The sequence below is a fragment of the Bombus vosnesenskii genome, unplaced genomic scaffold, assembly GCF_011952255.1.
Source record: "Bombus vosnesenskii isolate JDL3184/JDL3185 unplaced genomic scaffold, Bvos_JDL3184-5_v1.1 scf7180000016275, whole genome shotgun sequence".
In the NCBI taxonomy this organism is placed as follows: domain Eukaryota; kingdom Metazoa; phylum Arthropoda; class Insecta; order Hymenoptera; family Apidae; genus Bombus; species Bombus vosnesenskii.
Window position 1 is genome coordinate 741,123 of NW_022884344.1, and position 24,468 is coordinate 765,590.

General features: G+C 35.6%; 2 protein-coding genes across 7 annotated transcripts in view; one reads left to right on the forward strand and one right to left on the reverse strand.

The window, feature by feature from the left end:
• LOC117242678 (glucose-6-phosphate 1-epimerase) overlaps window positions 1-6,107 on the reverse strand; it is a 38,205-nt gene extending 32,098 nt beyond the window's left edge. For all 3 annotated transcript variants that reach the window (XM_033509571.1, XM_033509570.1, XM_033509569.1), the window contains exons 1-2: window positions 5,958-6,107; window positions 5,131-5,182 (exon numbers count right to left, since the gene is read on the reverse strand). In XM_033509571.1, coding sequence (XP_033365462.1) covers window positions 5,131-5,182; window positions 5,958-6,027 — 122 coding nt within the window. In that variant the 5' untranslated portion in view covers window positions 6,028-6,107. The remainder of the gene's footprint in view (window positions 1-5,130; window positions 5,183-5,957) is intronic.
• Window positions 6,108-6,777: 670 nt separating this feature from the next.
• Window positions 6,778-24,468, forward strand: part of LOC117242669 (FERM domain-containing protein 5) — a 41,675-nt gene continuing 23,984 nt past the window's right edge. For 3 of the 4 annotated variants that reach the window (XM_033509544.1, XM_033509542.1, XM_033509543.1), the window contains exons 1-3: window positions 6,778-7,156; window positions 19,852-19,956; window positions 22,900-22,942. In XM_033509544.1, coding sequence (XP_033365435.1) covers window positions 7,061-7,156; window positions 19,852-19,956; window positions 22,900-22,942 — 244 coding nt within the window. In that variant the 5' untranslated portion in view covers window positions 6,778-7,060. Of the gene's footprint in view, window positions 7,157-19,845; window positions 19,957-22,899; window positions 22,943-24,468 lie in introns of those variants that run through there. The other variant, XM_033509545.1, reaches the window with a different exon arrangement.

Sequence of the window (24,468 nt, forward strand, 5' to 3'; positions counted from 1 at the left end):
GAAAATAAAAAAGGTACTGCCGAATGGAATGGAAACTTTAATCCGCTTAAAATCATTCTTCCCGGTCCTACATAGATGCAATCGCGAATATCAATATAAAATTCCTTTGGACGCTGTTCGATCGCGAGTCTACAGTTCGGTTCAATTTGTCCAAGTTTGTTAGAAGAATTCAATAAAGTGACAACGCCTTTCCGTTTCTCGTCATTTGATACTTCTAAGGGATTCGATTCGTCCGAGCATCGAAGTGCTTATAAGTAGATTTCCGCGGGTAGAAATTCGCGATAAGCATTCGGAACTAGCTTAGAGAGTAAAAACGTGATACTTGGCTAGTTCGATGAACCAGCCATTGTATCTTACGAGTAGCATGTAAATTCTATGAGGTAAACCTCAAGTATCGTCTTTGACTCGGACTTATTAATATTTATTAATTATATTGGAGATTATATCGAACTTGGCCCCATTGACGATATAAATTATGGCGAGTTTTACGGAATTTTTCGATGACGTATAAATATTACGAAAGCGAGCGCAAAGAGCAATAGACATTTCACCGAGACATATCGATTTCTTTGGATAATTCCGTTCCCTTCATCTCATTTGTTTTCATATCTTGTTTTTTAAGCCGGACCGCCGTGAAACAACCGTGGAATACGACATTAGTTCGAATATAGATACAGAATATAGATATCGAGTATATATATATATTAGAAAGATTTCAGGCTAAAGGTAAGCGAGTAAAGGTTGAGAGATAAAGCTATCGCGAGTTGCGAGAGGATTTCTCGCAAGTGGACGAGAGTTGATACTTGCGCCATTTACTTTGAAATGAATACAAAGTCTGAAACGCTAAATCTCGCTCTACACCCTTGAAACGCGCTGCGATGTACTCTACTTTCGTGAAATTTGTGTCAATTCGTGATACGATACGAACGTTGAAACGACAGTTTCATTACTTTCCAACTCTAACGTTATTGTCGTTAATTTATATCAGCGACCACGTTGATCATAAAAAATACAAAATTGAGGAGAATTCCCGATTGGTTTCGATATGGATTCACCGATACGGATCTATGCTCGTAATATGCATCGTGAGAAACCGACGTGTCGACGATCCGTGCGTCGCAACGTGTTTCGATGTGAACCGGGGCCTTTAAGAATTATCGCATATATACTATAGTATGTGGCGAACTGTGGTATTCCACTACGATCTCGGAATACAAACGGTGAAATATAGTTAATAAATCGCGAGATTTAACAGAATATTGCTAAACGGTCTAGAAACTCAGCCGAATCTCCGCGATAGTCTACGAATCGGGGAAGACATCACAGCTTCTTTCGGAACAAAACGCTTAACAGTTAAACGGATTTCAAGTTGAAAAGTATAGAGGAATACAGTGCTGTTTTGACGTGCCTGTTGTTCGTACAACGATATGTAACGGATGTAACGAATAAACCTTAATTGAGATTTCATAAGCTTAATAAGAAAAAGAAAACATCTCATTTGCTTGTAATCTCCTGGATACATATTATCATCGACGTTTTAAGTCTTTGTGGTAAAAAAGAGAAGATTACGATGAAAGTGACGATGAAATGCCTTTGTATTTTAAGATGTTTATGGCGTCAGCGAGAGGACTTATGATTAGATGGTTCGAGACACAAGACAGAATATGATTCTACTTTGTTCGATGTACCGACAAAATTTTAATTTAGCTATAAACAAAATGTAGAACCCATAGATAATTTGAAAAATATTACGTTTACGTTCTATCGTTTTCTTTGTAATTGTTCTTGTATTATGAATTTTCAAATATATACATATATATATATAGAGAGAGAGTAATAATAATAAAAAGAAACGGGTATTGTATTATCCTAACAGTTACGCGTTAATTCGGATACGGAAGGTTCCGGTATACGGCCATATAATATAGGTTATGTTTTTCTGTCTCGTAGCAAAACGATGATACTGTGGCATAACCATACTTCAGTTCCTATTCAAATTACAAATTACCAGGAATACTTACGTAAAATAAAAAATATACTGTATATCGTCGATTACAACAGAAAAATGTTATAGGTTATAATTAATTGTATACATCTATAATTGAAATGATATTACATTTGGCATTTATATAGACGTTTATATTCGTATATATACTTAATCGTTACACTCGTTAATGACGATTTTTTAACTTATCAAACTAATAGTATCAAAATTTAGTCTATTTATCGATAACGATAAAAGAAAATCTACCTTAAATCGCTATATATATATATATATAAATGACTTTACTTAAGGATATTCGTATAAACAACATTTATAATATTTATAAATTTCAAATAGAATAATAATGCTGACACGATAATAATAATAATAAAATTATAATACCTATAATAAACAGAGTATTTGTAGATATTTGAAGAACATGTACATGTAAAGACACGAGGAGATACGTGAATGTTACGACTATACAAGAACGTATTTCTTAGACGCGTCTCGTACAAAGAGATTCGTATCAAACCGGACATACCGATGTAACTTTTATAGCTGTTTCCACGGGAATTGGAGTAAATTACTAGCGTGCTTGTCGGCTCTCTTTGTAATGGAAGTTTTCGCTGTCATTTAGAATTTTGACTTTTTGCCTATACTTATGTATACATCCCTTGGCTAAATAAACATAAGAACGCCAAATCAAATATTTGTAGCATCTGTCCTTAGAAATTTTCACCATATTCCAGTATTACAAACTGATGCACCTCTTTTTGAATTTCAACCGAAACGTAAGCAAATTATATCGTTTATGCGCTTGTAAAATTTACGGACTAATTTGACCAATATGATTTTGATGATTTTATCTTTATTTATTTTCTGTTGCGTGTTCCTTCGACGCATATTTGAAGGGCGATTGATTGGTATTTAAGAATAGGAGAAAGGGACAGAAACAAGCGGTCCTGACAGCACCTTTAAAGTCGGAAGAACCGATGACTAGCAACTGGCGAGGGGCCCTGAACTTCGTGTAAAAGGTATATACCTACTGGTCCAGAGCGCCCTTGCCTTCGCTTCGTCAGTTTTTTCATCGTCTGCTCTCGGACTGCTGCTTTTAAAGCGATCGTCACGGGCACCGCGCTTTTAAGCGGCTCTTTCACAGCAGGTGTGCACGCATGTCTTGCATGCTGTCGTTTCTACTATACTCGCGCTATTTTCCTTCGATAATATTTCTCCCACTCGTTAAAATCTTACTCGTGTAACTGGTGTGCGCATTGAAAGGTTATACGGTAACGATGCATATACATAGACGAACGAAATTTGTCACGCGCCTTTGATTAACTAAAAATACTTGTCCGTTCTATTGCAACGCGTGTCTTGCCTAATACGATGACTCTACCCACAAACACATGTATGTTATCTGCTTCTCGTCTATTACAATTTAGTTGGACAAAACGGTTTAATTTTCTGTGTTTTCCATAAATAAGTTTCCTAAGTTTTTCATAACACGTATAAAATGAATGTTGCAAGAACATTAACGTTAATATTTTATCTTCCTCCGTCGAAACAATATATTTTCTCAGTATTTTTAACAAACTAAGGAACGGTTACAATCTATTTCTTTTTAAACGATATAGTTTCTATCGCCATGCCTGTCCGTCGCAAGTAAGTGGGTTTTAAGAACCCAATGAATCATACTTTGTAGATTTTTCTGACGTCTAGTTACATCATTTTTCCCAATAATCATCGCTTTGACAAGGATTGTCCTGTTTAGACGAGCTAAAAGCTGCACGGTATTTTCGCCAACTTGACGATATACAGCGTATTCATAATATCGACGAACCTCGTCAAATTAATTTGCAACTTTACAAGTTTCTACACACTTTGTTCCGTCACGTAACGTTTTCATTCCGTTTTACTTTAAAATGTTTAAAAATTATTACGATATACACTTTTGTACGTATTATATACACGTATATATTATATAATAAACGGAAAATATTAAAAATTGTCGAAATATTAATATAATATATTAATCATCGAAAATATTAAAAATATTAAAAATTAAGTGATTTTAATAAGCACTGTAGAAGAAACGTCGATATTTTGCTAGCATTTTGGCTAGGATCTAAGCTTTCTTAAAGATTTTACATAAAATGGAACGTATACTTTACATATAGCTTATATTACATATTATATATGTTATAAGTTCATAAAATAAGAAGAATAAAACTACGCTTTTTAATGCAAAAGTTACAAAAGATCCGTAATGTATCAATTTTAATCTTTCTTTTATTCGCCCTTGTATCAGTTGTTCAATTTTGACACAACCCAACCCTATTATTGGGAAGATTTATAAAGTTATAAAATTATAAAAGTATAAAATTCTTCTAAATAGTCAGAGAAAGGAAAGTTTCGAGACAGATTCGTTTCAAAGGTTGATTAAATTTAAAAAAGGTTACTGTTGTCTTTAATTAGAGAAAAAAATACCACGGTACATCTGCTCTTCCGCCAAGAACGTTAATATTTTTATAATATTTGTGTTTCATAAGATGTATGTGTTTGTCTTGTCTAATATGTAGAGTGTCGATTTTTATGCATCTATGGGAAATTTAACGGTGCCAAAACGAGTCACTATATTAACGTATCATAATTCTCTGTAACATCTATAATAAAATTCAATGTTCCTCGATGATATGTACGTAAAATTCTGAATTTTTTAAAAAAGAATATCTGGTACTACCCAATAACTTTATACATCTCTTTAATTAGATAAATTATAAATTATTGTTATACTTGTAATTCACTTGTAATCAATATTTTGCATTAAAAATTATTCAATTTTCATTACATAAACTGTAACATCAGAAGGACGTTAGATATCCATTATATATAGTATCGACGTAAACTTATCGAAAGAACAATGAATATTGTCATTTGTTGCAAAACAAGTCTGATAGGACAAATGTCCTATGGAAATATATGCATAAAAGAGAATGAGTAATCGTTTGTAGATATGTAAATTTACATTTTATTAATTATATAAATACGGTAAGGTCGCTCGCGCGTTCCATTGTACGTGTAATTAATCGTAACAGCAAGCTACTTCTATTGACATAAATAGTACACAGAAACGATGATCTTACCTGACAAACAGTTGTTCTTGATTATTTACTCTCCAGGATACCACAGTAGCTCCTGCAAAATGAAAAATTTCGATCAAAATCTTAATTTAACATCTTCTTTGCTGTCGTTCACGAAAATAATGAACTTTCTACTGTTAGTTCGAATAGAATAGAAGTGTACGTTTGTCATTTAGTTAAATGTCATTCATATTCAAAAATTTGAGGAAAACGTACGGTGTGTTTACAATGACGATGCCGCGAATAAATGGCCACTTTAAAAGAAATGTCGAAATGCATTTAATGTATGAAAATACACGGCAAAATTGATTGCAATGGCACGTTAAACTTGTAATTGGACTGCAAACGTTTAATAACAACGTAGACATGTATAAATTAGTGGATACACGATACACGTATGAAAACAGCACAAAAACTGGAGGTTAGGCTGGAGTAAAGGCGCGCACACACTTTGTCTTCCTCTTGAACAAAATATAAGAATACGACACAGATCTGGGAGCGTTACATTGCCAATATATCTTACGGCACGTTCTTTCAAACTGTGTTCCTACGCGATCAGTTTCTGTCGAAATTTTTTTAGCAACACCTCATGATGATGTGGAATATTGCCTTTCGGCGTAAAGATGATTCGACAAGTGTGTGTATGTGTCGTGTGTGCGTGTGTTGTGTATGTGTGTTGTGTGTGTGGGTCGCGCGTATCGTGTGTGTATGTCGGTATGTGTGTCGTATATGCTTGTATTGTTACACGTTATGTCAAGAAGATTTTAATACAACTCGATAGTCAACTCGTAAATCTAATGGTTTGTAGCAATCTGCACGCGCGCACACACCGTGTAAATTGATCGTGCAGGTGGTATTGTTGCCTCTGTCGAGTACGACAACGCTGGTAGCCGCTGCCATGTTTAAGTCGTGAATGCGCCGCCGAATCCTCGACCAACGCAGTCAACCTTTGTTCAATGCCCCTAGTTTACCCCCACCATATTTCGATTTACTACTTTAATACACAAGTCATTCATCCTTTAGTGCCCTCTACGGGCAGCCACTGTAACTTTATACACAAGCAACGTTTCGATAAGAACGATATTCGACAATCAGAACACGATTATGGAAAAAATGAATTGTTTTACTCAATGTTGGTATATTCTGGTAGAAATGAAATTGTTTTATAGTTAATGCTATACAGATATCGAATATCTTAAATGTCACTAAATGCACTTATTTTCTCTTCTTTTCCTCACAAAAATCAGTACCGCATTAAGTGCGAATGGTTCACACCAACAGTTAATATTTTTTACTATTTACGAGTTTTATTAGAATAAGACGTACATTACGCACTAGTTAACAGGACTATTAACTATATGTAATGTCCAATTAACAACTATTAACCATTTTTAATAATGATGGAACAGATTCATCGACAAAGATAAGCTATATTTTATTTTATTCAAAGATTAAATGCAAACAAAAAAGAATAGTATATTCGTTAACACGAGTTGGATAATTTGTTCTATTTATAAACGTAGTTAAAAGAACGCAAACGCCGGTTATTCGTGATTTGACGTTTTAAATTCCCGCCATAGTCTAGCTATGGACCAATCGTATTACGCAATTGGTGTATTTCCGAACGGCAACATTGGGTTTGTTACGTGAGTTGAAAACATGGCATCATTGCAACAGTAGGTCAGAAGACGGGACCGGTTGACAGAAAGTTTGCTATTCTACTACGATTATGTGTCGTTCGTTGAGTAGTGTCATCGTGCGTTATATCGACTTGACGAAAAAATTACTGAAAAGTCGCGTGTCAGCGACAGTTATAACCATTTACGGCAAGAATAACGTGAATCGAAAGTAATTAGCTGGCAGTGTGTGGTGCTGTGGGGCAGGAGACGATGAGGGTCGGGGGGATAATTCGGGTGGCGACTTGAGGGCAGAAATGTTGAAATTTGGTAGTAAAAGTGACGTTACGGTGGTGCATCGCGCCACTATTCGACTTCTAGACGACGCCGAAATTATCCACTGCGACTTTCAGGTGAGATACTGGTTAACTAGTCACCATACATTAGTCAACTATTGACGGTGCTTGTATACACGCTTTTACCCCTTTTCTTCCTTGTTGCCGGTAACGATCGTTCAGCTTCAAACAAGCCGAGAGTTTTTACCGGCTTGAGAACGCCTAAAATATACGTATGTAAAGAGTCGAAAAGATTTTCCATAGAGGCCAGTGTCTCGATTCCAGCGAAACAAGCATTTCGATCGATCCCAGAAAATGACCGCTACAACCGTTTGTTCATTCAAAAATTCTTTTTCCTGTTAATCACGACTTGACGAGCTAATTCGATGTAAAACAATTTTTTAATTATGCGAGAGATTTAGCGGTTTCGTACTTGTGCTTTATAAACTCGTATTTTATAAACTCGTACTTGTGCTTTATAAGATCAACAATGTCTTTTGTATCCTATATAGTCATTTACTAAAAACATAGCAGTATAGTAGTATAATTAGATAAAGATGTCATATCTTGCTGTTAAAAGATTCTTTATTGCGGAGCGATGACATTTTCGATCTTGTCGGTTATAATATTTTAAATCCAAGATTTCATTATATTATGTAATTTTTCAGTAAACTGAATGTAGTTTCGGTACGGTTACGGTATATTGCCGAGTGACAACCGACTCGAATTACGAAACGTATTTACATTGATATTTCACTCGTACTCTCTACCGTGTAGGTAACTTGTATATGTGCGTATGTATGTATTAGGTACACACGTATACAATAGTATCGATGGTTTTCTTGGGCCGCAAGACCACGTGCACGCGTATCGACAAGAACGTTACAATATTATAGAATACTACTTTAATAACTACATACGTATATTTTTGGCATTAGACACTCTGATATCAACTGCCACTGCATTTTTTCATTTTTGCTTTATTATTTTACATTATGAGTAATAAGAAAGAATGTATGCGTATGAGACGGTCATTCAGGGAAGTTGTATGTATATTTCAAATAGATGTTGTCTGAAACACTTTTAATCTTTTGATAATTTCCAACAACTTATTAACAAATATAGAAGAATGATAAGTGTGTGAATGAGGTACACTGTACATTCATTGTACGCATATGCACATACATATGTGTATATATGCGTTAACTTTATGTATTTTTAATTCCACTATAGATTAAAGACAAAATGTTACTTTCATCAAATATTGAAAAAAGAATATACTATAAGAAAATTAACTTAAAAATTAAATTACCGTGCTTATAACTTAAACTTACAAATTTAACATTTTATATTGTTTTTAAGATTCTTTTATCTTTTTTTCACCTTTTATACACGATATATATATATTTGAAAGTAATATAGTCTAAATACTACGAATAGAATTAAATATGTACATATATTAATTTATATGTACCTGATTACATTTGATCAACACTAACACTGAGTATATTTGTTTGCAAATGTATTCTACGTATGTAGTGTTTCAAACACTTTGTAACTTAATTAACTTATTTTTTCATCATTACTACGTTATATTTAATATTTAATTATAGATATAGCGAGTAATACGAGTTGTTTAGACGTCTGTATTTTCGCGCTTGTGTATTTGTTAGACGAGCATTCGGCAAACACATTTTTGTTATTTATTATGTTTCACATAATGTAAGTACGACGTACCTTCTATATATTACAATTTATATGGTCAATCACGAAAGTTTACGTACACCCGTCGAGTTTTTTGTTACAAGCTTATCAAAGAAACTGAAAACGCACTTATCAGAAGATTATTCTACTTGTATATCGATGCAATTATTATTAGCATGTATTCCTAAAGAAGCAATTAAATAAATTACACTGTTTAACTGGAAAAGATATTGGAACAGAATTACATCGACGTAACGTTTAATTTTTCCAACTACAAGGAGACAGCACGTTATTGACGCTTACGTAGTATCTACAAGATATTACTTCGACGTTGAGGCTATTATTTTTGTGATTTCATATCTGTTATATCTGTATATAACAGGTGTATGTAATATTTGTAACGCTCTATTCTATATCTTTGTTTTCTTCTTTTTTCTTCATTCACGGAGCTAACATTCTTATTACGATTTATTATGTTTAAAGAGTGTATACATGTGTATATATATACTTTTGATGAAGAGACTCATCGTATATATATTTATATCAACAATATAGTCGATAAAGTTATGACACAGCCTAGTTGAACAATTCGACAACGTTGTGTTTTTTCTTCTATAAAAATCGCAAGATATAATTATTTATCATTAGTGGCAGAAATACAGCATCATTGAAAAGTATCCGGCCACTTGCTTATATCTGACAGGATGTAATTAAATCGAAACGATCTGCTATGATCTTCCTGTTTATCATTGCTACAGCTCTGCTAATGAAACATCGTGACACGCAGAAATAACATCTATTTTGCAAACTGTTTGTTTTCGGGCTGCTCAACTTCTAAATTGTACATGAGATGAAGTTGGTTCTTCTAAACTGACACAAGGACCGCTAACGTTATTTCAAGCAATAATCGTAAACTATTTAATAAAATATTATTCACATAATTATATATAATAATATTATAATAATATATATTATATATAATATAGTAATATAATAATTAATATAATATAGTATATTAATTAGTATGGTAATATAATATAATAATATAATAATTAATATAATATAGTATAGTAATTAATATGGTAATATAATAATTAATATTATATACAATAATATAAAATATTATTTAATAGCCGAGCTTCTTGATATACAGCGTGTTTAGTCTGTCTCGGGCCACTGAAGTATCTCGAAAAACACGAACGATATGAAAAAATGTTTCGGACCAACGGTTTGCTCGATACCGAGGTAGACGTGCTATAATCTTGTATATTTGATCTTGCGATGCCTTTGAAACCTCCTGTGTACATATTTTTCTAGCTGACATTCGGTCCAGCGCGTTTCCAAACTAGCGAGATATTAGTTGACGTCGTATTAACATATAACGTATAACATATTTTTCCATATCGCACATAGTTTTCGAGAGAGATTTCGTATAAAAAAGCAAATAGGATGGAAGCAGGAGGGAAGGAAGCAAATATGGCCAAAATTGGTTTCGGAAATTATTAGATATCCGTGCACTTGACTCTGCCCCCCGGTTAGCACATTTCGTCGTATATCTGCCCGGACTTTTTATATCCGATAGCTAAGGTTACACGATTCGAGAAAAATTTGTAATTTTTAAGCAATTCGTTTAATTCACTTGTAACTCTTACAAGATGAAATTCGTCAAAGGAAACATGCCGAACAGATGCACCCGACTAAAACAGCTTTATTCAGATATTATTTATAAATATCGTGTTGCTTATTCTACGAGAATTATTACTGTACAATTATTTACTGTAAATGTACATATTGAAAATACGTAAACAATTTCTCGCTAGGAATAGATCTTTTATCTTCTTTGTGTCTTAAACTCGACGCGTTCTTTTCCTTTATATCTTCTAACGATATTTGTCACGATTAATACTAATATTTGTGCAATTTCACGATAAATTTTACTCGTTGCCGTATGATAGAAATTGCAAGTTGTCTTTTATCAGAACTATGGTATTATAGTATTACAGTGTTGCCATTTCGTTACGCGTTACGCATTTCTCGGCGTATTATGAAAATGTCGATGTCTCTTTCTTTTCGCGCTAATTATATTAAATAACTATACGAAATATAATATATTTCGCAATTGCAATTGTTTCTTAGAATTTCTATGAAATTTCATTGTAAAACATAAGAAAATAAGATAATTTATAATACATATTATTAGAAAGGAATTATTTTGCACTCTCAAGGTACGACAGGTCGTTCGTATATTCGTAGAACAAGTAACACGATACCTAAATCGTCCCTTCTAATACGAAGCCACAAATACGAGGATAATGGTGGGAATATTAGTGCGAGCAACTGTTTTGCGTGTGAAGGTCACTTATGGATGTATTATACGACTAACTCTTTGTAAGCGATGCTACCCACCGTTATTTTGTTTTCAATATGGCAGATCTTTTAGACCAGACGTTGATTTGAAATATTTCTCTTGCTCTCGTAATTCAGCAAATGTTTCAGATTGTCGTACACGTGATATGTAATTAACATATAAAAATGTTAATTATTTATGTTTCATACGTGTTATATGGATCTTATTAAAGGTAACGATAATATTACACGATAGAAAAAGAAATATGTAAAGATGCTTTTAAATCTGAGAAATTCTAAGTTTCTGCTTTCGCAGGCATACTTACGGCGATTTCTCGTAAATCTCCACTGAATTTTTCGTTAAACGTACGACACAGTATAAAACGTAAAGGTATTGAACTTGCTTTTTCGAACTCTCTTCGTTTATCTGAAGGAAGGGTAATAGGTAAACGGTAGGCTATGGAAATGTAGTGGAAACCCGTTCTAACCATCGAAGAGAACAGTGACTTGATCGGTGACGACTATCGTGGGCTCGTTAGATTTTTCTTTCTCGCGATTGGATTTGGATTTGGACGCCGTATAAACCAACCGGCCTACACTCACTCCGTGCTATCATTGTATTCATCGTATCGTGTACGTTTTGACTCATCCGTATTTTTAGTTTATTCATTTACTGTTCGTTTACAGCATTGCTCTACCCCTAGTAATAACTGCAGGCGATTGGAACATTTTTCTCTATTATTGTGTGCTATATATTGTGCGTTGGTAAAGTTTCATGAAAATTGGTATGTCACACTCGACCGACGTCACTGGTAACTATCGCATACGCTTCAGCGGTAACGATCGTTTGGTAAAGCCTTGTTTTATCGTTCTATAGCCTCAAGCATTGGGATATTCGACTCTTGAATCTGATTTCACGTGTAAATGTGATTTATTTTTATTTATTTATTTCAACAGCGGAGCTTCGCTAGCAACGCAGCACGGCTAACGGTCTGTAATTTCAGACACAATTTGTAGATGTCGCGAATCGAAGAAAATCCGACAGATTCTGGCTAGAATGCACCAACTCGGTTGTATCATTAGACAGTTTAGTGGTTTCTCTCTCGTGGTCGTAGCTTTTCTACCGCGGTGTAATATTTTTGACAGAGAACGATACTTTGCATTGTTCGCAGCTAGGAGATTCATGGTTGGTCGGTAGATATAAACGAGTGAGTGCTGCGTGGCCGATCCTAATTCCGCTAATCGACCACTGGGCTGTTCGATTAATCGTGTTTGGGGAATATATTTCTATAGAATGCTTTTTTACGAAAGTATTTAAATAATTTTTTGCATTGTACGTGACATAGCGAATAACTTTGTTACGTTCCCTGGTGTTAGCTTTCAATTGTTAGTTTTGTTGCCTTGTTTGCCTGTTCGTCGTCCTGAATATATCAAATACGCGATGGTATCCAACGTGTCGTTATATTTTTCCCCTAGGCGATTGCTGCAAGATATCGCACCGTTGCGAGGAAAGCGACACAGCTGAGGAAACGCGATTTTCGCAATTATCGCTGTGAAAACGTTACAAAGACGTTACTCGACCAATTATGGTAATCTTCGTAATTTGACCAATAGAAAGTAGTCCTAACTAGAAGAAGGGTGGTCCTCCAAGTTTAAGGTCCAGCAACTTAAAGCGAAAGAAAAGACGCCTGTATCACGAGCGTTGTTCCTCTTGTCCATATACAGGGTGGTTGGTAACTGGTGGTACAAGCGGAAAGGGGGTGATTCTAGGCGAAAAAAGAAGTCGAAAATATAGAATAAAAATTTCTTTTTAATTTTTCCATCGAGACAACGATCCACAGTGAGATCCGTTATAACGAGACGCGATAAAGTGCACGCGTACCGAGCCAAAATTCAAAGTCGATTTTCTCGAAAACAAAGCCTCGAACGAAAAATTTTTATTCTATATTTTCGACTTCTTTTTTCGCGTAGAATCGCCCCATTTGCGCTTGTACCACCAGTTACCAACTACCCTATATTATAATATATAATATATGGAATAATAAATTGATTCGTAAATTCGATTTGCGTTTAGAAGCAGTTTTTCGTTTCTTTGGGAAAATATACTTTTTCGAGTTGTGTCGCTTTCCACGCAAAGATGCGGTATGTTTCCTAAATTTCTTGGACGAGTGGAAACGACCGATGCCTTTTTTCTGTTTCGCATCCAGCAACCAGAGTTTTATTCCAACAACGAATAACGTGGCAAGGTTTATTCAACGGAAGATTAGTCGTTAGTCACGAATAAATTCGTATCTTTATTCGTTGTTCGTTATTGAATTTCAGGAGTAATTGTAAGTAAGCGTCCAGGCAGAAAGGAAAATTGTGCCAGGGGCGGGCGGCGAGATGCCGACGCCGACGCCAACAGTGGTACTCGAAGCCAAAGTGGTTGCCCGTAGCCAGAATCGCCCGATGCTTCTTCGCTCGATACAGTCGACTTTGTCTTTTTAAGTAAACGTTCTCTACTCTCTACGTACAATATTCGAACTTGCAGGCGGATAAGTTCACAAGGGGAGCTATGTTTTACGTGATATGTATTTGTTATTTTATTGTCACTCTCTCGTTATTTATCTTCGTGGAAAATTCATTCGCGAAACCGTCTTAGAGTGCGATACATAATCGAAACCAAATCGCTCTATGTAATCGAATCGTTACTGTTACGACTACAATTTTCTGTGCAGAGGATCTTATTTCTAGCTTCAATCGGCATGAACGAGACACGCCAAATTTATGCCTATTCGTCGCTACAATAATTTTCTTGCCATTGTCGTACTTATAATTTTATATGCGTGAGCGGATGTGCGATAAATCTAGTAGTTGTAAGTTGTATACGCAAGGCTGTGACGTGTGATGTCTGTGGCGGATATTGCTAACGGTACGGTACTGCTACTTTTGCTCTATGCAGGATGGTTGGTGAACGTGTACGTCCATACGTACGAGGGATGAATGTACGCGTTAAATTATGTCAAAATTGTCATATACAGCTATTCGTGTGTTTTCGTTATTATATTTTATTATTATCGTCATATCGTTATATCTTTCGTGTATTTGTAGAATCGAAGTTTGAGTATAGCGAGTATGGCGGGTCTTCTGCCTAACCGATCGTTAATTTTGTATATTTACCCAATTAATCGCGGTGTTTGTTCTATTTCATCCTATAGGTGCCTTGTGCGTTACGTGTTCATTTTTTCGCTATTAATTGCCAAGGACTTGTTGGTAAGTTTCCAAGTTCAAGATTTTTACTTTTACAGTTACCACTTATCGTTTTCGTTCCTCCTGTTCTTTCATTCGTGAGCCTGCTGCTACATATCAAGAATCCCATAACTGCTCCTTTATATTGTTTCTGTCGTGCCATTGATCTTAGGTTCATCTTGTCTCAGTGTCTGGCGAAAGTTAATCGCATAGCCAGTAATACAATTTAATCCAAATTATCCTGCAGTCATCTCTTTCCACTCGTTTGAATAGTCTTTGAACGCGAAGTTTGCTCGTAGTATGCTGTCTGAACTTTGTCTGATCCTCAGCCTGTAGGATGGGTGGGTGAATTTGACGCGTGGGCCTGAGGAAAATGCGATCCGGAAACATTCGACGGGTCTGCTTGATTTCTCCTTTACACACTCCTGGAATAAACGATATTTAGAATTCAACTAATTCGGTTTCTCGATCTTCTCCGTCATTCTTTCAGTCGTCTCCGTTTCGTTTATTTTCGTCTGAAAATCCGAACCGAAGAAAGATTCATCTATTGCTGTTTGGTGACAGGAAAAGAAAACGCGAAACCTTCAAACTCTCCCAATAATCCTGCTACAATGAACGCCTTCCTCGTCTCGGTCCAACTATACGTAGCATAATTTCTACCACCAATTTTGCCGCATCTGTCAGCGACATTGTTTCATCTGTGCTTTCTTCCTCGAACATCGATAGATTAATTAGGTAAGGAGTCCAAGGGCGTCGAGGCTGATCGTTGGACATTTGCCACGCAGTTGTCTCCTCTTACTCGCATTTTCACTCAAAATGCCCTTAATCTCGGCACTCGATCGCGTCTTCTTACAATTCTTACACGTAGCCAATAATTCCTGCTTAACTTAACGACATTAATTCCTTCCCGTACTTTAACGTAAGATTTTAGCCCAAACATGAATATCGCGAGTCAGACACGCGATGAAGATTTTGGCCCAAACATTAATATCGGCGAGTCTGACTCGCGACCAGAAACTTGAGCCAAACGTAAACATAACAAGCCGAGCTCGCGGACTGTTTTTTTGCATCAGTCCGGTCTGTTTAGCGCGCGTCGATGTCTACCGATTGGGCCCGAGTTTCGTCGAACTAAATGGCACGGGAACGGGTAAGCGAGCAGTGGATCGAGATGTCAGGGATCTTCGAACCTCGCCTTATTCGGATCGTCGTTTTTTCTTTTAACTATCAAAACATTCGCCTGTTCACGAGGACAACAGTTTTCTTTCATCTTATTTAATATTCGCCACTGTCTTCTAGTTTAGCTCGCCATTTCGTGTTACCATCGGTGGAAACGCGTTAGTGAAACCTTTGTGCGTCTTACCACTCGTGTAAACTCTTTAGATTTATAATGAAATTTCTAAACTAAACCCGGTTTGCTATTCCAATATACCCGCTTTGGCTTATTCGCGTTCCTCCGACCACTGGCTGGTCAATTTTTCGCTCCACTCTGAGCTCCGCTCTTCTTTGCCAGGCCACGTGTTTCTCCGTTCACCGCTTCTTCCAACAAATCAACTTTCTCTCGTCCCTTTCCCTTACTTCCGTTCTTCATCTTTTCAGTTCTGCAGTTTTGCCTGCTGTCCTTTGCGCTTTCTAGCCGTTTCCGCTTCTTTCGCACCGCCTTGTTCGAGAACTTTGCTGAAACTGTAACCCGTAATCTCATTCTATGCACGTGCTACACCTAGGGACACGAACAAAAGGGAATGTGACGAACGCGTAAGACAGCAATCTTTTTGCTCGCTCTAAAGGTCGCGACATCTAGGCGGTAAGAAGGAGATGCGAGAATTTTTTTTTTTTTTTTATTTATTTGTTGAAATTACAATCAATTCTCGCGTTGAGAATTGAGATGCGAGAATGAGGCGCGAAACATAATTAAAAATCGTACTAGTTTTTCGAGAGACAGGGGAGAGCAAATATGACAAAATTTATACAAGCTGTCGTATTAGCGACTGAAAGCTGCAAAACTTTTTCTGCAATTAACACGTTTTACAAAGGAGTTTATTGAGTCCAGAAAATACAGATTTTAAGCACATTATTCACAATAAACATGAATTTTTGTAATGGTATGTTAGGCAAAGGTACCGATACGCGGCGGTACGACGTAGCCATACTGTATTATGTGTCGGCGCTTTACATTTTTTGTTGTATGATGCAGTTTGGGTTTAAGCCTCTGGGGAGCGGAGCTTTTTTTTTTAATGTATTTTTTTTTATTTTTTTTTCTGTCCTGAAAAACTTGGTCGCAAAACTACGATTAACACGTTAGTCGCCCAGCGTGATTCGGCTAAGCTTCTTGCGGGGCCCAAATCCGACCGCTGGTACGCAGAACGTAAATAGAGAGACAAGCGGGCATTCATTGTTTATCGCCTTCGATTCATCGCAAAGAAAAGATTATTTAGTTCTGAAATGGAGAAAGCGATGAGCTTTCCAGCTAGAGTATTCCGAGGGATCTCATGGCAGATATCTCGGATCTTTCATTTAGTCGAGAAGCAAACTCGTGAGACGTATATCGGTGATTTTTTCATCCTCAAAATGTTCAGTAAACAGCGTGAAAATATATTTGAAAGCGAGGAGAGTAGCGATGACGGAGTCTACGACTATCGTTCGAAGTGCCGAAAATCAGCCCAAATGTGTTTGGAACGTTTTAACAAATACCACGCGATATAGCATAATGTAATATTTTATCCAGAATATAAATTAATAAAAAGTATGGTATAATGTGTTTTTGATATTTTTATGTTGTATATTCTATATATAATATCCTATATTCAATTAACTCGAACGAGAAGAGCGTCACCCATACTTTGTGACGGGGCCCCCACGGAAGTATACCCGTCACATAGATATGGGTGACGCGGCGACCAACGCGTTAAAGCGTTCAAATGGTTAATCCATACTGACTCTGTATAATTCCATATTGATTTAGATATTCATTTATTATTTATTATTAGTTATATTTATTTATCATATAGATTATTTATTAGACAAGTTTTTGCTTAACAGGTTATAATATATTCTTCCGTTACTCGTGCAGTACATTTCCGATTACTGCTACTGTGTTGATTATTACTATTATTCCATTTTTCAGAACAGAGTTGTTTGTACGTACGTGCATTAAACTGTTTAATCATAGGTGCCAAATTCGCTACATCGTTGGCAAACAAACGTCGTTGTTGTTCGTTTATCCACTGATCGTCAATCGGGAAACAGAGCGTGTAATTTCATTATTCGAAACGTTTTCAAATTACGGCTGCATATTGTTATCGATGGAATGTCACCTTGTAGCCAATAATTTCTCGGTATTTCCGTTATCTATTGTCTTTTTCGAGAATAGAACGAATTTAATTTTCCAATTATCAAAGTATTTTTGTATCATGCGTATTTGCACTTATTTGGCTGCTACCAGCGCATGGAATGGAAGACTTTGGAAGAAAGCGCATTTGCTGTCCCGTTGATCGTGGGTTCGTTATTGAACCTACGATCATTCTCATTAATGAAATTCTGTAATAATCGTATTCGTATCAGTAAATATAATCTCTATTGCATAACAACAATAACTAATCCAAATGAATATTCGTTACACGCCCCTAACCTCAATGAGAACTCGACATATATATACGTAATACATTTCTAATAGTATTCGAATACTCTTGTTATGTCTTTATTCAGAGGTAGGATCACAATAGCTATTATTATATTCTATGGATAAATCTATCACACCGTTCTGAGCCAAAAAAAACCTTTATTGCACGTTCTTACATAGACTAGGGATAAAAACAAAAGAACATCTTAAACCTAACGATTAAATCTATCGATCGTATCTAGAACTATCTTCTAGTTATTTTTTCTTGTAACTAATGCATCTGCATATAGATGGCGAGCACGAACTCACGTTGTCAGTTTCAACAAATATTTTCCTATTTATACCATTTGTACCGTCGTAGAAGAGAACTACTGCAATGAAAATTTAGTTATCGCTAGTAACGACAAGTTTATCCCATTAATCGTCTACTCAACGAGAATGTTTACTTGGTTAATCAAAACTTTAAACGTAAGGTTCATTGAGCTTACGCGTACGAGCGAAGTAGGTGCGGCGAAACATTGACGGCAAGATATTGGAAAAAATGTACCCAAACTTTACCGAAGAATTCCGCACTGACCGACTTCCCATTTGGAAGCTTTTGTTTACAGATGGAATGATTAGAGGAAGAACAAAGTGAACATACGCCAAACACGATGCATGGAAAAAATCGTATAAAAATTTGTTGGCTCTGTGCGATGAAATCGAAGTAGGTTAAAGCTAGAATTGAAATATCATCGGTTCAAGATTTTTTGGTTCTTATCCAAAAACTAATCGATATTATAACGTGAAAGAAACTTGATTTCTGAAGAAAGATGCTTTTGGTAATGGCTTTCGGTATTTCTGACAACTGTTCCGATTTTTGTCAAAATATTATTTCAAAAAAATGCCGCGAAAAACATTCTAAGTACTTTTAATATTAAGTGAAGACTAAACTTAAAGCTAATCTAAAGCGCAAGGAATACATAGAGTCGACGTAGTCGTAAAGATAAACACAAACGTAAAGGTATTAGTCGAAAGTGTGATATATTGTACATACAAACAAAAGGATATAAAAACGCGTGGCGGAAAGCAGTGACCTTGCTTGTCTTCTTTCCTGCAACGTACGCTAGATAGAGTAGTACGGTTACGCTTTGTTCCGATGTTTCGTGAATGTTTCGGTTCGTTTCTTCGGGATAGTAGATTCAAAACAGTTTCGTTTAACTAGAAACTGTAGAATATCAAAGGAGAAATTAAAAAAAAAAGAAAAAAAAATCAAAAAATTATTGTTACAAAAGTTATTCGATTCGAAGGTGGGGGGTGGCATTATACGATGGAAATTATCCTTTTGCAGATATTCTAACTTTAATTTGTGAAACTTAGCGTACGAAGGAAAGGCGCGAAGCGACATTCTTGTGTTTACGTTGGTTTCGTCTTTCACACGTCTTAGGAACAGGAGAATACCGTTCGCGTTAAATTTGGCAAATTCGAGCTTTTATATAGACAGGTTATTAGTTCATTGTACTGTAATAGTTTTGATAATATTTAATTGTATTTAATTATACATTAGCATACGTATAGAAATACAGAATATTGTTTCAAATAAGGTAAAGTTATACGTAATATTCGAGGTTATATTTCGGCTGCTTATACATGTTGTGACGTAGTAACGTTGCCAATATTGTTTTAATTTTTCTATCCGCTCTACGTTCCGATTAATTTGTATTTAAATCACAATTAACATAATTGTGGGATTTAGAGAAATTTCAATTAGAAGGAAGAAAATAGAATACACGCAATGTGTTTTATGACATACACACATTAAAAAAAACAGTTACATAGTATGTAAGATGCTTCCATATTCAAATTAGTCGAAATCTCTTTTCTTTTCTTATTGTTGCAGCCTCAGGACAAAGGAAGGTATATTCTCGAATATGTATGCAAGCAACTCAATATCCTGGAAACGGATTATTTTGGGCTTCGTTACATGGATCATTGTAGGCAAAGGGTAAGTTCAACCATGTTTTTTTCCCAGATTCTTCTCTTTCGATTTAACTTTGCAAATGCCAGCCCCGAAAGCTTATCTTTGATATTACATCTATGTTACCAATGATCTGATCAATACGCAAAATATGTCGCTTCTCTTTCAACAATATCTTAACTTTTTTATTTTCCAAACACAAGACTTTCAAACTTCTTTTTTTATTTCAATATGCAAATTGCATTTCTGGTGCATTAGTAGCGCGTAACTGGTATGAAAAATTTGTTAAAAAATTAAAATTTTATTTTATCGTTAAAATTTTATTGTACACAGCTCGTAAACTCTTACGCAAACGCGTTATTGTCTTGGCAGGTAGGGACTCTATCTTCGTATAAACTATCACGACATTCGTATTTGGTATCCCATTTAAATCGATCTCTGCGAATGTCTACGATATTATTTACGATACTATTTACGATACCGAAAAATATCTGGAAAATCCAAGTTGAAATTCGTCGCGACCAGTCTACAAAACCTCTGGCAACGATCTTCTAAATTATCAAACTGACGTAAACTGTCCGTGCGTGGAACCGGACGAGCTGACGCTTTAATAGGAATTTTTACATTTTCCACCTACTCTATCTGGAAAACTAATTATCGGCTCAACTTGAAAGGAACATAGTCGAATAAGCAAGATAGAAATGTCCCTAAACTAAATTAAACTCGCGATAAGCGAATGGAAAGAGCTTCCTAGAACAAGCATTTCGATAATATTTTAGCCCCTTACCCTCTTAAATATTAGGGTAGTTATTCACCTAAATAGGATTTGCAGTTTCTACTTGATTTCTCTTCTTCTATCCCATAGGGAAATATTTTGATTGAAAAAGTTATTTCTCTGGATTTTTCGAACAGTGCGTCATAATTCAAAAAATTAGAAACCAGTATTTTTATCTTCTTGCGCGGATGACCTACTTATACAGGGTGGTTGGTAACTGGTGGTACAAGCGGAAAGGGGGTGATTCTACGCGAAAAAAGAAGTCGAAAATATAGAATAAAAATTTTTCGTTCGAGGCTTTGTTTTCGAGAAAATCGACTTTGAATTTTCGGTCGGTGCGCGTGCACTTTATCGCGTCTCGTTATAACGGATCTCACTGTAGATCGTTGTCTCGATGGAAAAATTAAAAAAAAATTTTTTTTAAATTGTTATTCTATATCTTCGACTTCTTTTTTCGCGTAGAATCATCCCCTTTTCACCAGTTACCAACCACCCTGTATAATTGACATAACGTGCGCATCATACGAGTATTATATGCGATTCTAAGTAATTTTAGTCTTATTTTTAGACAAGTGGATTTTATACCGTCGTTCTACCAATCATTTCAATCACAGGATTTACTCGTTCGACATGAACGCGCGCCGTGCATCCAGCATACGATAAATCGTAAATTACCGCAGTGATATTTATAACTAATTTTTTTTTAGTGGAGGGAAAGAGAGGGAGAGAGAATGTAAAATTCGATGATTCGTGAGATGTTTGAAACTAAAAAGTCAGGTGTTTCGTGTAAAAATCTGAAATACCTCACGAATTATTGGTACGTAGTCGGTTCAACGACAAAAGTCGTGATAAGCACGTGATAGAGGCCAGGTGAATCAGCCATCGATCGAACGATAAAGCCGAGAATACACTTTCTTTAGAAACATTCAGAACCAATTTTTATTCTTCGCTCGTCGTTACGTTTGTGACTTTCAGCGACCTTGAACGATCGTGAGATTCGAATTCATTTTGATCGAAGGATTACGATCGCAGATGTTCAAAAATACATCTAAACTCGTAAACACGTCTATCCAAGAAGAAAATATTCTGCATCGCGTAATAATTCTCTCGGAATCAAACAACTTTTCTTTCAAATATTTTTCTGTGTCTTAAAAATAGAAAGAGTTATTTATACTCCCGTTTATAACATATAGCGATGCGAAACTGATTTATCTAAGAAAAAAAAAACATTGCTGTCCAATGTCTGACCAAGGGAAAGAAATATGTCGTTACGCGCGAAATTCGTGTCGCGATTGGTTACAATGGATTACAAGGAAGATGGCTACGACGTATTCTGGCATTATAGAAATATCACAATACGTTGCGGTTGTTTTCTTCCTTACCCACAACTCGATACGAGATAAATTTTGGAGGACATTTTGTCCCTGTCCCCGTGACCTGACACTTTGGTACCTCGGACGCTCGAGAGGGTCGCAGGGCTGCGTGAAATCTTGTTATTTCAAATCTCTGTTAATAAAAATTGCATTGGCACTTTGGTAAAATTTTTCTGATTAAAATCAGACCAAACACGACGTAATTTAAATCACGTTTAAACGTATATGCGGATAAATGTTTAATAGAGGGGGAAAATAGGTTAATAAGCGAATGTCGCTAAATAAGCAAATATGCTGCAAATTATATCGCCTGTGGTATTGTTTTTGGTAAGAGAAGGCTCACAGGAATCACATCGGTAACCGTTTTAGTCGATAAGAAGTTGCGTCGTTGCGTCAACATTCTCTGACCGCTGTGTTGTTTTCTCATCGAGTCTCGACCTCTTTCGGACTTCTTTCGGACCTCTTTCACTCGCGCTGTCTTCTGCCAAGTTCGTATTTACGAAATACGATCGAGTCCTGTACGATAACTCATCGCCAAGTAGTCTTGATTTTCGGTCAATTACGTATACGAGAAAATACGTATTTACAAAGGTATATGTAGTTGCTAATACGTGACACAATAATAACAATTTTGTTGTTCGTATTTGCCAATAATCGAACAAAAATTGGACGTTGAAAATTCATTGGTTATTCATTAAAATAATCCGCTAATCACTTGTTAGATCGTAGAATTATATTTGATTTGTATTTAATATTACTAAAATGAAACGACTGATGTGACAAATAATATTTAATTAACCGTATTAAATGAATCTGTTTCAGCATTGGTTAGATCTGGCAAAAACAGCGATTAAGCAAGTAAAAGGTTAGTACTTGGAACTCTATTGCATTGCTTGAATGTTTAAGGTGATTGTTACTTAAATGTTTTATTGCGTGTCTTGTAAAAATTCCTAATATTTTAGTACCATAATTTTTCCACACTGTTAAAATATAGCAAAAATATTAGCGAAGGATATATCGTTAGACCAAATGTTTTGCACGTAATTTATTCGTAAAAGGCTGGTATTTGTCAAACACGATTTGATTTCGAGAAACAATTGAAGCTACGTAATCAGAGTCACGCGTGAGAAGAAATTAAAAAATGAGAAATGATATTAAAAATAGATTCCTGTAGACTGATCTGAATACATATTTTAGGAATTAAATGAATTAAGCGGAGCGAAATAAACTCTGCAAGGTTTCCATATAAGAATTTCTGCAGGAGATAGCACGTAAATTCGATCGTGTATAACAGTGCACAGCTGTGGCCAAGGTTTCGATTGCTGTGTTTTTTCTTCTTTCTGTAGTCGATCGTCGTGGGTCGATGTCACATAAAACTTTCAAACTCTAGTGACCCAATACGTACCGTATTATTCCTATTCGTCCAAATAAACAGAAGAATTTAGTCTTAGGAAAGAAAGTAAGAAATTTCATTTGACAATTTACCATAGTCTCTCTCTCTCTCTCTCTCTTTCTCTCTCTCTCTCTCTCCCTCTCGCTCGCTCGCTCGCTCATCCTTTTTGGCTCTTTTAAAATATCTCAAATATTTTTTTTCGCGATATCAACTTTTACTCTCTATATAGGCGTATAACGTTGCCTTCTTCTAGTAACCTGCCAAGGCTGTCCCGTATAAAATTTTCATATTTTATGCCATTACTGAAAATTCTCAACGCGAGAATTGATTGTAATTTTAATAAACAATAATAATAAAAAAAAATATTTTATGCCAGTAAGCGTTCCGTTAATGAAATATATACCGATTATCGTCGTTGATTATTAACCTGTTTCATCAGTTTCGTTAGTTGATAATATCCGCAAATTTTCCACAGAACAATATCGTATATTACCCGCATTTACTTTCCATAAAACTTTCGTGAAACTTATCTGATCGGTAAATAATGTCAGAGCAAATTGTATTACCGTTTATGCGCATTTGCGGAATCTTATATCATGCGGAAATTTATGCTCGATGAGAATTCTTTATACGCTATGCCCGCTAATGTCAGATTAACGTTCGATATACCTAATTAATCAACTAACTGATTAATTGATTAATTAATTTTTAACGCGTCTTACTTTCGTAATATGCGAGGTACTCAACCGGTAAACAAGGGTTAACGTGGCGATCATGCCTACTATACCGATTCCGTCTTTTGGCAATCAGACTAGTGTCACCTTTCCTATAATAATTATTCGTTTCACAATTCACGATTAACATGGTGTATTAAATAATGAAAAAATGTCTTTTGCACGCACGATAAAACGGCGATAAAATTTTGTCCAAAGTTTGTTCTCTTTAAAAATAAAATATTAATCGGTGGTTTATGAAACCTAATCAAGCATAATCCTTTT